At 44.9% G+C, this 13859-nt stretch overlaps 1 protein-coding gene across 1 annotated transcript in view; it reads left to right on the top strand.

Annotated features, from left to right (window-relative positions):
* Nucleotides 1–13358, top strand: part of GDF11 (growth differentiation factor 11) — a 36381-nt gene extending 23023 nt beyond the window's left edge. The window contains exons 2-3 of the mRNA XM_066612849.1: nucleotides 10111–10484; nucleotides 12978–13358. Of these exons, the coding sequence (XP_066468946.1) occupies nucleotides 10111–10484; nucleotides 12978–13358 (755 nt within the window). The remainder of the gene's footprint in view (nucleotides 1–10110; nucleotides 10485–12977) is intronic.
* The last annotated feature ends 501 nt before the right edge of the window (nucleotides 13359–13859 follow it).

Raw genomic sequence — 13859 nt, 5'->3', positions numbered from 1 at the left:
GAGGTACCCAGTGCCAGATGGAGGATGCTGGGGGGACCCTAGTGGTAAGTAGCACTGCTGGGTGGTGGTGTAAGCTTTTGGGATGGGGGAGTCATTCCAGGGTGGGGAGGGGGTGGGGGAGGAACTGGCCCAGGAGGGGGGCTGCAATGCTTGACTTTCTTATCTGCACTGGCAAAATAGCCGGCACAGACTCAAAAAGTTCATTGTGGGGCCTGGGGCTTTCCTCAGGGGGAAGGGAACAAAAGTACTCTTCCCCCGAGGAGACTTCTGGCAGCCTCAGCAGGACTGCTGGATTCAGCAGTTGCCATTTTAATGCTGCTGCACCCAGTGTCCCCACTGAGGACAGGATTGGGCTTCCCTTCAGATGATTTAGCCCAGGCACTCTGAAGAGAAGAAAAGCAACAACTCTGTCCTGGAAGGCCAAAAATTTTAATGGTTGAACATTTTTATAACAGGGACCAAAATAACATTCAGCATCCTTCAAATGTGGATATAGCAAAAAAATCCTTCTTATATAAACATTCCTGTTCAGTGAAAGAAATGTCAATATTAGAAAGCCAACTAAAAGGAAATTTAAAAAGCACTATCAGAACTGCTTTATTTGCATGCTATACCTTAGACCAGGGGTGTCCAAAGTTTTTGGCAGGAGGGCCACATCATCTCTCTGACACTGTGTCGGGGGCCGCGGAAATAAATAATTAATCTACATTTAAAATTTGAATAAATTTACATAAGTTTACATAAATGAATATATTGAAGATGAACTTATATAAATGAATCAAGGTCTTGCAATAGCTCAATGCCTATAAGAGGCCTTGCAAAAAGCAAGGCTGACCTTTCCTTAGCTGCCGCTGCTGCATCACAGATGTGAAAGAGCAAGCAGTGGAGGGAGCTCTCATCCCACAGCTCACATGAGAGGTCAAACAGTCGCCCTCACACTGAGAGAAGTTGCGTTGGGCCAGTGTGGGCTTCAATAAATCTCTGGAGGGCCAGAGGCTCATTGGAGACTGGGGGCTCCCTGAGGGCCGCATTGAGAGGCCTTGAGGGCCGCAAGTGGCCCCCGGGCCGGGGTTTGGGCACCCCTGCCTTAGACATTTAAGTAACATCCTATCAGAATAAAGAAACTCTCCAGATCCCAAAGCACAGTAAAACTATACTGATTGTCAATGTGGCAGAACTTTTGTATCAGTCACTGCCAACACAATAAGAAACAAAGAGTAAGGAAGTTATAGATTTACATGCATCACATTGCAGAGTGCAGGAAGGATCCGCACTGAGACCTATTCTTACTATTCTATCCATTTGCCAAATATATTCAAAGTAATTGACTACTAGAAGGTAGCAGTGATCAATATTAATATGGGAAGAATGTCCTGCAGTATTGTAACCTGCCTACAAAGGCAGATATGAGAGGAATATTATGTAGCTAGGCAGATGTAGATATAACAACTCATTAAGGCAGTGGTTTAGGAGAGTTTGCACCGCTGTAAGTCCTTGTGGGGGCGGGGGGGAGGCAGCAGGGCGGGGGGAAGGCAGCGACGTGATCCCCAGGATTGCGCCACTCAGGAGGGCTGCTGGGACTGGGATGCACTCACCAGTCCCTGCAGCAGCCTGTTGGGGGTGCGGGGAAGCTCTGCGTGAGCACCTGCGGGGCTCCCCAGCTCGTTAGAAGTGAAAGTGGAGCGATCGTGCTCCACTTCCACTTCTGACGAGCTGGGGAGCCCTGCAGATGCTCACACAGGGCTCCCTGCACCCCCATGCTGCTGCCGGGACTGAGGAGTGCATCCCAGTCCTGGCAGCCCTCCTGAGCGGCGTGATCCTGGGGATCGCGTTGCTGCCTCTCTCCTGCCCCCGCCCCTTAAGGGGAAAGAGGCCAGTCCTTCAGGCTGGGGTGTCGCGATGCCCCAGTCTGAAAACCACTGCATTAAGGTTAAACAATGAAGTGCAGTAACAAAATTTGGCTAAGTAGACATAAGCAGAGATAGTGTATAGACCTGGATGGATGTGTTTACTACTGAGAACACATCAGTCTTATACCAGACTATATTTTCAGTTCCACTGGACACATCATCTTTTTCAGCCCATATTTCCTGCTACAATCCTGAGGACAAGAAGGGCCATATGCTGGTCAAACCAGTAATGCATCCAAATCAAAATTTTGTGATCTGCCAGTGGCCAGCCACTTGCCACAGGGAAGCTCACTGCAGACTATGTTAGCAATATTTATCCCATTAGATTCTAGTAACTGTCAGACATAAGCATTCTATCTCTGAACAAGGAGGCTGCACTTTTGGCTGTTGTGACTTGCCATTCCAATAGGCCCATATTTATTTACCCAATTCTTTACTTTCATGCATGGATGCACATATAAAGACAGAATTTGCAGCGATACATGTGGAATTGTTCAAAAGCAATTCTGTTAGCTGTATCCTATGATTCTGATAGATGCAGTTCATGGGATTACTTTTGAGGAACTACTTAGGTGACATTAAAAAAGAGTTTTCAGCTTTATGTACCTTTTAGCAATAATTCCAAAAACCACCAGATAGAAGTATTTTATTGGAAATTATCTTAAATACAGTACATTTCATTATGAATCATGGCAGTTTACCTTGTTGTAGTATAGGGAGAACTAAAGGCTCAATCCTATCCTTTCTAGCACCAGTGCAGATGAAATGCAGCCCTGAGATAAGGGAACAAATGTTCCTGCACCTTGAGGAGGCCTCTGTGACTTCCTCCCCACCACAGGATGCAGTGTATGCCCCATAGAAACAGCTACACCAGCACTGGAAAACTGGTTAGGATTTGGTCCTAAGGCAGTCTAGCTGCTTGCAATGGCTGCCCTCCCCACCCTGAGATATTACTGTGACTTAGAACTGAAGAAAGAACCCAGGAATTTAGTTGACATGAGATGAATCTCATGAGACAAGTTGGCAGCTCAAGTGGATAAATATTTTAACCATTTCTCACTCTGCCAGTTGTTCAGTATTCACTGTCATCTGCTGGCTGATGACATACAGAACATGACATAATTTCATCCACAGTGAAATGCTTGACTGTGATTTTAAAGCCTTGGTGTTAACGTAGTAATCTTAGGTACTTATGCCTATTTTCATTTGATAACCCTTTCCTGCGGCCTCTCATGCACACCTTTTAATGAATTCACAAAACACCAAATGTGATTTTTGGGAACACAATTCCTCTATTGTTGGGGATAACTATTAGAAAAATGCAAGAGCAGCAGGCATTGAACATCTGTTGGATGATGCCACAGCTTTCCATTCTCATTCTGTTGGAAAGAGGCACAATTTTCTTGCCAGGGAGCAAACAGTCGTTACACAAATTGCATTCTACTGTGCAGGCATTAGGTGCTATAATTTACCAAGTCCATGCTGGCTGCAAAACTGCAGACTACAACTAGGGGGCATTGTGTTGCTGAAGCTGACAGAATGACTGGATCTTTACCTGTGAGACTTCTATTAATGCTTAATCCTGAGAGACTATAATAGGAACCTTTGTACTGGAGCTCAATTAGATTTACTGAAACTCAACCAGTCTTTTCAAATTGGAGACATTCATAGAGATCACCTCATTGTGGGACATACAAAAAAAAATGCAGGCGGGCCAACTGAGATCAGGTCAAAGGAGTCACAGTATTGGAAAAAGGATCCATATCACATAACCAATATCTACAGTCAATAATACGTTGTTCAACCAAGGGAAGTTCTAGTACCTGCCCTTTATATTACTTGCCATGACGCTGCAGAATGCTGAACCAAAAAGATAACTCCAAACTACTGAAATTAATCACGGTCCCTTTAGGGGGCAAAATACTCAAAGCCTTGTAAACTTCTTGGCTTACTGTACTTCACAACAGAAGCTGGAGGTGCTTTTTAAATGAAGAATGCAGAATCTTCCTGTAGTGCTTCCTGTAGTGCTGCAGAAAAATATTTGCAAGGCTCACCTTTCAAATGAGTTTTATATTTTCTTCTCTAACAGCACTATCCTATGTATATCTCCTCAGAAACAAGCCCCACTGTGCTCAATCAGGCTTACTCCCAGGAAAGTACATATAGGTTTTCAGCCTGAGAGACTTGGGGCAAAGGAGAGCAATAAGCTATCTTGCAATGTGTAATACAAAGAGTTTACCTTGGGGAGAAAACCAGAGTTAGGGAGATTAGCTGCTTTGACATTTGCTTCAGCAAGGGAAAGGCGGGCTATAAATAAATAAATAAAAATCCTGTCTTTATAGACAATGGATTTAAAAAGACTGGATAAAAAAGATCACGTTTTAAAATTTTCTTAATCATGGACATCACTTCTTCTATCTCCCTTGTGTTATTTTTAGACTGTGAGCTGTTTGTGAGAGGGAACTGCCTTATTTTTCTATGTAAAGTGCCATGTAGATTAATAGCACTAAATGCAGGGAGGGGAAGGAACTTCTTTGTACAGGCTCACCTTTGCAAATTTGTACAGAGCTGGAAGGTCCATTTCTCAAAGATTTTATGAAGACCGTAGAAAGTATTTTACGGTAGCCTGGAAGTTTTTATCTGGTTCGAATGGTCATTTGTCTACATCATTTTGTCCCACAGGAGAAGTTTCTCCTGTGGGATCAGCCTGTTTCGTGCTTTCTTCTCAGGAACCTGCTTCTGTGAATTGAGTAATTATGTTTCTCTAATGACATCTCTGAAGAGAGGTGGATAGAAAAGTTCTCTCTAGCTATTGAAGTTTTGGTGTAGTGTTTTCTTGTATGGTCTGTTTGCATTTTAACTTTAAAATTTGTGTGACCTTTATTTTATTTTATATTCTTTATTTCTTTTTATTTTACATCTTGTTTTTACTTTGATGACTCATTTGTTGGAACATGAATTAATGCCAGTAAAGGTCTCTCTACTCTATTGAAGTTAGAAACAGAACGGGTTCCTTTTTTTTTCTTCAAAATTCTATAATCCATTCACAGGGCTGGCTCCCACACCTCACACCCACACATCACACCCATAAGGCTGATTGAGTGGTCACCTCAGACAGCAAACTGGACATAGGCATTCACGCCTGTAATTCCACTCATCTCCATGCTCCTCCTCCTCCCACTCCCTCCACTGAAAAAGGAAGAGAGGGATGGAACGAAAGATACAATGTGGAAGACAGGAAACCGTTGGACTAGAACAGCAGTCTCCAAACTGGAGACCATTGCATGCTACAAACAGCCTCCTTGGTGTGACTGGAGCTTACCATTCCGCCAGGGAGATTTCTGTTTTCGCCACTGATCACTTCCCATGTTCGTTCCACCCCCGTTGCATCTGCCAGGAAATCCTGGAGCAGAGCTTGATGGGACAGCAGGATGTGGAAACAGCAGAGCAAAGTGAACATGGGGGGGGGGTGATCAGCGGTGACAGTGGAAGTCTCCCAAAGGAACGGTAAGCTCTGTTCACACGGGGGGAGGATTAGTGAGGGCACTGGATCTGGCCTGCAGGCTGGAGTTTGGAGAGTCCTGGGCTAGAGTTGCTCTAGCCAACTCCTCTCCTCCAAACTTCCTCTTCCATTCCCCTCTTCCTTTTCCATTCCAGGAAACAGAAGGAGCAGACACTGGCATATCACCAAGTAAGGGGAAGCAACATTTGGCACGCTGTCTCAGTAGGTCTTGGGCTGACCCTGGCAATCCCCATCTGAAGGAAGTTCTGCACAGTGATCATTACAAGGGAAGTCTTTCTGAGCTCTGATCAGAAGTCCAGGGGTTACTCTCTGGCTTGTGACCTGTATTGCAGCTGGTTCCTGGAAAGGGCCTTGCAGTAGAAGAGGTGTGGTGGTGGGCACTTCTGGAAGTAGTTTGTGATCTAGACCTCAACAAAGTGTTTATGAAAAAGGATGAAAATGTCTGTGCTGCAGAATAGTGTTACCCATAACTGTGAGCTTGCTGATGTGCCTCTGGATTTTGAAGTTGTTTTTGTTGTCTCTTGCTGCTTGACACTATGCCTTAGCAGAGGAGAGCAGGCTATTTGCTCAGGAGAGGAAGGAGTCTAGGGGCTGCCACCTTCTTCACTGTGTCTTATACTGCTGTTGTGAGGCACACAGGAGGAAAAGCTAGTAGCTGTGATCACACCCAGGTTTCAGCAGTAATGAAGTTAAAAGGTAGGAAAATTCTGGTGTCAAATCCAAATTTGATCTGTAGTAGAATGGGTGTCAATGGACAATTTTCACAATGGAGAGAGGTGAAAAGCAGTGTGTCCCAAGGATCTGTCCTGGGACTGGTGCTTTTCAACCTGTTCATAAATGACCTGGAGACAGGGTTGAGCAGTGAGGTAGCTAAGTTTGCAGATGACACCAAGCTTTTCTGAGTGGTGAAGACCAGAAGCGATTGTGAGGAGCTCCAGAAGGATCTCTTCAAACTGGCAGAATGGGCAGCAAAATGGCAGATGCATTTCAATGTAAGTAAGTGTAAAGTCATGCACATTGGGGCAAAAAGTCAAAACTTCACATATAGGCTAATAGGTTCTGAGCTGTCTGTGACAGATCAGGAGAGGGATCTTGGGGTGTTGGTGGACAGGTCAATGAAAGTCAACCCAATGTGCAGCGGCAGTAAAGAAGGCCAATTCTGTGCTTGGGATCATTAGAAAAGGATTGAGAACAAAATGGCTAATATTATAATCCTGTTGCACAAATCAATGATAAGGCCACACCTGGAGTATTGTGTCTAGTTCTGGTCATCACATCTTAAAAAGGACATAGTGGAAATGGAAAAGGTGCAAAAGAGTGCAACTAAGATGATTACTGGGCTAGGGCACCTTTCTTATGAGGAAAGGCTACAGCATTTGGGCCTCTTCAGCCTAGAAAAGAGGCACCTGAGGAGGGACATGATTGAGACATATAATATTATGCAGGGGATGGACAGAATGGATAAAGGGATGCTATTTACCCTCTCACACAACACCAGAACCAGGGGACATCCACTAAAATTGAAATTTGGGAGTGTTTGGACAGACAAAAGAAAATATTTCTTTACTCAACGTGTGGTTGGTCTGTGGAACTCCTTTCCACAGCATGTGGTAACGGCATCTGGCCTAGATGTGTTTAAAAGGGGAATGGACAAGTTTCTGGAGGAAAAATCCATTACAGGGTACAAGCCATGATGTGTATGTGCAACATCCTGATTTTAGAAATGGGCTACGTCAGAATGCCAGATGCAAGGGAGGGCACCAGGATGCAGGTCTCTTGTTGTCTTGTGTACTCCCTGAGGCATTTGGTGGGCCACTGTGAGATACAGGAAGCTGAACTAGATGGGCCTATGGCCTGATCCAGTGGGGCTGTTCTTATGTTCTTAGTAGTAGGGAGGCTGGCTATGAAAGTAGTGCTGAGATTTAAAAAAAAAAAATTCTGATGCCAAAACAGGCCTGTACCTTAGTAGTAGTTAAGCAGTGGAGGCCTGTGCCCCCACACTGCTTAATCCCCCCACAAATGCTGCTGCTGAGAATGCTGCATGTGCATTCCCCCCTTGTAGATTACAGGGAAGGTGGGTGAAAAAGTGGGCAGGGAGGCAAGTAGGGGAGTGAGGGTGTGAGCTGTAGTAGCTTTTTTCCAGCCTTCAGTGCTGTTGGGAAAAGGAAAAGGCTGCCATGGCTCCAGAACGCTTCTTCCCACCCACCCCATGCTTACAAAGCACTAAGTAGGCAGGGAGAGGCCATTTGGACTCACTCACCTGCCCATCCCTATCGCTTCCCAAGAGCTGCAGTGTGCAACTTTCCTCCTCTGTGCCATTTCTGTTCACTGCAGAACCCGGCATGCATTGCCTCTATTCACCGAAAACAGAAGTAGTGCAAAGCAAGAGGGCTGCATGCTATAAAGGCAAGGGAGAAGGACAGGCTCCAAATGATCTCTCCCTGTCCACTTGGTGCTTTATAAGCACTAGGCAGGCAGACAGAAGCTATTTGGAGCTGGGTCAGGGAGAAAGGGGTTTTTACAGCTGTAATCCACTTGACTTGCTCTCATGCAACCATTTCAGGTCACTTCATAGCAAGGCCCTGTAGCTAAGACCTGAGATGCAGGCTGATTTAGAGAAAGAATGTAATCTCTTCTTTTTAATCTCAGCAGTCCGACACTAGTTAGAACTGAGCCACGAGTGGTGGCATTGGAAGGAGTAATGTGGTTAAAAGGTAGAAAAATTATAGTGCTAAACCAGGTCTCAGGTCTAGGAGTAGTTATGTGCATCTTGGACCACTTACTAAAAGCACTCAAGTAAACAAAAAAGCAGGAAAATTCTGGCACCACATCACATCTGAACTGAGTGCTGGTGGGCTGATTAAGAAAGGAATATTGAGGAGACAAAGGCCTACTGAAGCCCGACAACAACTGAATGCTGAGCAGCAGGGCCAACTAAGGAAGGAACGCTGAGGGGGGGAAAGGGACACTCTGGGCCAACTCAGGCCTTAGTCATAGTGGTGCCCAAGCATTAAATGGTAGTCTTAGGGATAGACTGAGAAAGTTATTTGCTCAGCAAATTCTGCATCCTTTGTTAAAGGCAGAAGGAAAACACAACTCCCATAGGAAGGGGTAGGCCTTATTCCAGCCTTTGAGGATTCTTTTGGAAAGTCTGCCTCCTACTGGCTCAGCCATGGACAACATCCATTGTGAAATTGTGATTGATTAAATCAACAAGTAGAAATGCAAATATTAATTCTAGGATGGTTCTGGTAATCCAAGGTTTCCTAGCGCAAGAGCTAGTGCATTCTACTAACATATATTTTAGCCTGCTGCAATTTCTTGTACAGATGGCCAGTACATCTTTGCTTAGTAAGCCTAGACTATTGTGCAACATTTTTCTGTAGCTGAAGTATGTCATTCCAGAGGTGCCAACAACATTAGAGTAACAGTCTCCATGCTGTACTGCTCTGTGGCTGCCTATCTACCCAAGAGTAAATTATATCTCAGTACTGAGTTATATCTGAGTTATATCTGTGTGTTATTCTGGTGTGGCTATTGCTAATTTGAAAGGCTGACCCGTAGAGGTGGGTTAATGTCACTGAGACTCTGTTTAACCTGAAGTACTGATGTAGGTCCTCTCCAGGGCACAAACAGAAGATCACACCTGCTCTCTGATTCTGTATTTCATAGTACATGTTCACTGAAGCTGTACGATACAAGTCACTAAGATACACCTACCAGAAGGATAAATAGTAATTTTATTATATTAGCCTTGCCATGCAGTCCCCACTCCTCTCCTTCATAGTTTGTCAGTGCATATTTATTAGAAGTACTCCCCCCATTTATTAATAAAATTCTGTGCTGTGTTTTTATGCTCGTTGCTGTGAAGGTGCTGTATGTAAAATATTTATATTGACTGATAGTGTTCGTGCACTATTTTTGTGATTGCAAACCACTCTAAAATGTAGTTTCTAACCTTATACCATAGAACCTCACAATGGGAAATCTGTGTTTTCTCTTGGTTTGGAATCTATACAATCCTAAGAAGGGCTGGGCTGGGATTGGCGGAGCCCAATATGGGGCACTTGCATGGGACCTCCACTCATCAGCAAACCCCAACAACCGCAGCCGCAGTGAGCCAAATGCTTGTGGCGCTGTGTGCAAAGCATGGAACCAGGAAATAGCTGTGGTGACATTAGGTCACTGTCCACTACTGTGGGAGGCCCATTTCAGGCCAAACAGTCCCGGGGAGGGTGAGCAAGCCCACACTTTGCTCACCGCGCATCCCTCCCAGGCTGCCAGATGCTAGCTGCAGCAGTGGGAGAACTGCCTGCTGCCCCAGTGCAGAGCCTTCCAGAGAGCAGAGCCCAATGTCAGAACACAGGCCACACGGCCCTCAGGCTGGCCCTGATCCTAAGAATAAGTAGCTGATTGGAGGAATTAACACTCATTGTGCCTTCGGGCCAATTCAAACAACCAGTTGAAAGGTATCTTATTACTGTACCACACTGCCATCACTGGCAGGCCAAGAAAGCATCATGAAAGCTGAATTATGATAGCTGTTTCACACAGCCACTAGATCACATAATAGCTGCAATTACTATGTGACATATATTATTGTGTGAATTGCTACTGAGAAACTAGGGTTGTGAAAGAGTTTTGCTCATTGCTTCTTTCTTTGTCTTCCTCTGCCAGCGGACCCTGTGGTACAGATTGAAGGCAATCCACACTGTTGTTTTTTCAACTTCAGTCCCAAGATTATGTTCACCAAAGTAGTGAAGGCACAACTGTGGGTATACCTGCGGCCTGTTCAGCATACCTCCACAGTCTATCTACAAATCCTGCGCCTCAAGCCAGTGACAGAGGATGGTAGCCGCCACATCCGAATCCGCTCACTCAAGATTGACCTGAACTCACGCATTGGCCACTGGCAGAGCATTGACTTCAAGCACGTACTGCAGAACTGGTTCAAGCAGCCGCAGAACAACTGGGGTATTGAAATCAACGCTTTTGATCCCAATGGCAATGACCTGGCCGTCACCTCGCTTGGGCCTGGTGCTGAAGGCCTGGTGGGTAAACAGGCGTATACCTTGCTCCCTCCCTTCTCCATCCCAGCACCTAACCTGATAAGGAGGCTAAAGAAAACCCACTAAGCCAGTGGTTCCCAAACTTTTTCAGCTGGTGGGTCCCTTGACCTACTGGGCCATTGGTCACACTCCCCATTAGGGCTATAATCCTAGACATTGTGTAGAGCAGTGACTTTTTTGCAAGGATTCTGCAGTTACCCTGACTGGTTTCCGCAGCTCCCTGGCAAGCTGCCAGAGAACACTGCACTAAACTCAGGAAGTGTTTATCAACATAAAGGAACTTCTTAGGACATGCTCTACCATGCCATTCCTGGCCTGGGTGCATTGCTGAACATCACCAGTGACTTGTATGCTGGAGTGCTGTAGCGGAAAATGGGAAGTGCTTTTCCCTTTCCCCTACTTATTTGCCATGGGCTGGCCACAGTGATGGCAGCACAACAGCCTCCAAGGAGCTAGAAATAACTATTCTCAAACTCTCTGGGAAAGTTTGAGAGCCACTAAGTCTTTGCTGCAGGCAGTGGGGGTGGGGGAAGGCGTGCACTGCCACTCACCCCTGCCTGCAGCAGCCTCCTGGGGGTTGGGGAAGCCTAGAAAGAGCCTCAGCAGGGCTCTTCACGCAGTGCAGAGCCCTCCAGAAGATGATCACAACCACTTCCGATCGTGAAACAGGAAGTTGTTGCGATCGTCTTCTGGAGGGCTCTGTGCTGCGTGAGGAGTCCTGCTGAGGTTGGCGCCAGGCTACCCCAACCCCCAGGAGGCTGCTGCAGGCAGGGGCACATGGCAATGCACCCCTGCACCCAGATCAGAGGCGTGATGCTGAGCATTGCGTCTCTACCTTCCCCCCACCCCTCCCCTTAAGGCAGAACTACCCAGGGCTCTTAGGCTGGGGTGCTCCAGTCTGAAAACCACTGCCCTTGTCCATGGTAGGCAAGCCCTTGACTTTGACTTGTCCTTGCCATGGTGTTGCCTTCCAGGTGAAGATCTTCCATCCCTCCCTCTCTCATCCCCAACATTCTGCCAAACAGTTGATGAGGTTTTAGGATACCACAAAATTATTGTGCATTTTTAGGTTACTGACCTCTGCTTAGGTAAGTGTCTCATCAACAATCTTGGAATAGCCTGGGGACAGTAAACATGTACCATGTAAAATACAAGCCTTGCTGATACCCAACACAAATGCTCATGCCACTTTTCCTCCGTCTCATCTCAGTCTGTCTTACTTCTAATTTAGTTTCAACATTTAATAAGGGCCAAACATTATTTGACATTATTCAGTTAAAAGACAATCAAATCCTAATATATACTAGTTTTAAGCTCTAATATTCAGATATGCTCCTCAGAGATCCAGAACTTAAGAAAAAATTGCTAGTAACAGGAAATCAATTTTGAATTGCTGCTGACATTGTAGTAGGTCTTACACATCAGTTGCAGATTACTGGATTCATACATTCAACAGTTGGCTTTATGCTATGCCATGCTTAAATGACTCTTTCATGCAAACAATCATTTAGTAAATTACTATGCAGATTCAAATAACTTTTGTTAAGAGTTCTACAGTCTTCCTATGTAAAAATACCTCCAAAAGGTATTTTTGCCTTTTTGCTTTGCTTCTTTGCCGCCTGTCTTCTTTGTTCTGAAACCCTTGAAGTTTATTCTGTTAATTATAATTACCTAACAATTAAATTAGGTTTGATTATTTGAAATCATGCTTCTACATGCAAATTATTTTGTAATTAAATCCTGTAGAGATATGTACTCTCCATATTTCTAATGGAGTTCCCTTTATTTCACATCTTCATCCACCACCTACAAATTGATGTTTTCCAGTGCAATCCTGTACATGTTTACTCAGAAGTAAGATCTACTGAGTTCAGTGGGGCTTACTCTCAGGTAAGTGTGTATAAGATTGCAGCCTTGGTCTGTTAAGTCAAATTATTCACCTCATTTATTTTTTATTTTTGCTGAGTGCATTACTGCATTTCCCTCGTTTTTACTAGACTTGCATTTGCTTAAGGAATGTATAACCATTTATTTAATGTATTTAATAATAGCTACTTACAGTCAGCCAGTGCTTGGCCTTTCTAAAAGGCAGCACTCAAGACTATTGCTGGGAATTGGAAAAATGACTAGATGCTGTGATAAGAAATGTTAGAACTGGAGAAAAGAAGGATTATCTTTGAAGAAGAGATAAGAGTAGCTGGATGTGGTTGAACAGCACTGAATAGGATTGGGGAGATGAGTGTATTTTAATAAAGTTGGTTCATGGTTTACAGGGTCAGAGAGGGATGGACAGATGGGGTTAGCAAAATGAATTATACATAGACAGATTTAGGTGGATGACTAAGGGAACTGGCATGCTGTAAAATTCTGTCCCTGTAGGCTAGGTCCCTTCAAGAGTTTTGGTTGTCTCTTGTGGCAGGATGCAGTGCACATGAATTCATATATTTGTTTTATCCCTTCTAATCTTATCCCCAGCACCCATTCATGGAGCTGCGTGTGCTGGAGAACAACAAACGGTCCCGGCGTAATCTGGGACTAGATTGTGATGAGCACTCAACTGAGTCCCGTTGCTGCCGCTACCCGCTGACCGTTGACTTTGAGGCCTTCGGTTGGGATTGGATTATCGCACCCAAGCGATACAAAGCCAATTATTGTTCAGGCCAGTGCGAGTACATGTTCATGCAGAAATATCCCCACACCCATCTGGTGCAGCAGGCCAATCCCCGGGGCTCAGCAGGGCCTTGCTGCACACCCACCAAGATGTCCCCCATCAACATGCTATACTTCAATGACAAACAGCAGATCATCTACGGCAAAATCCCCGGCATGGTTGTTGACAGGTGTGGGTGCTCTTAAACCCCTTGCCTGTCCTGTCACTCCTTTCTCTTGATCTCCCTGGATTCCTGCTTTGATGATGCACCCTGACACTGATGAATCCATTCCGTAGCATTTAAAAACATTTCTGAAGAGAAAATAATTCTGAGAAAAGAACAAGATGAATAGAATTGTATTGAAAATCTCCTAAAGTGACATCATGCGCTGTGCAATAATCAAAACAGACGTCACATTACTGGAGAGGGGATGAGTTGGCTTGAATCAATACTCTCCTCCCTGAGGCAGATCTGAAACAAGCATTCCTCTCTTCCCCTCCGAAACCCTTTGTTTGACCCATCACTGCTCAAGCTTTACTTCTACTGGCATTCTTTTTCTTCCCCACCCCCTTTCTCTCTTGTTCTGGGAACAAACATGGTTATAAAAGTTCATCAGAAAGAGAGAGGCTCTTCAACCCGTTTACAAACAGCAAAAGCTTCTTAGATTGTGATTGTTAAGTTAAATAAAATGTTGTATGGAGCTATA

This window comes from Tiliqua scincoides, chromosome 2, assembly GCF_035046505.1.
Source record: "Tiliqua scincoides isolate rTilSci1 chromosome 2, rTilSci1.hap2, whole genome shotgun sequence".
NCBI lineage: Eukaryota > Metazoa > Chordata > Lepidosauria > Squamata > Scincidae > Tiliqua > Tiliqua scincoides.
This window is presented reverse-complemented; position numbering and strand designations above follow the sequence as displayed.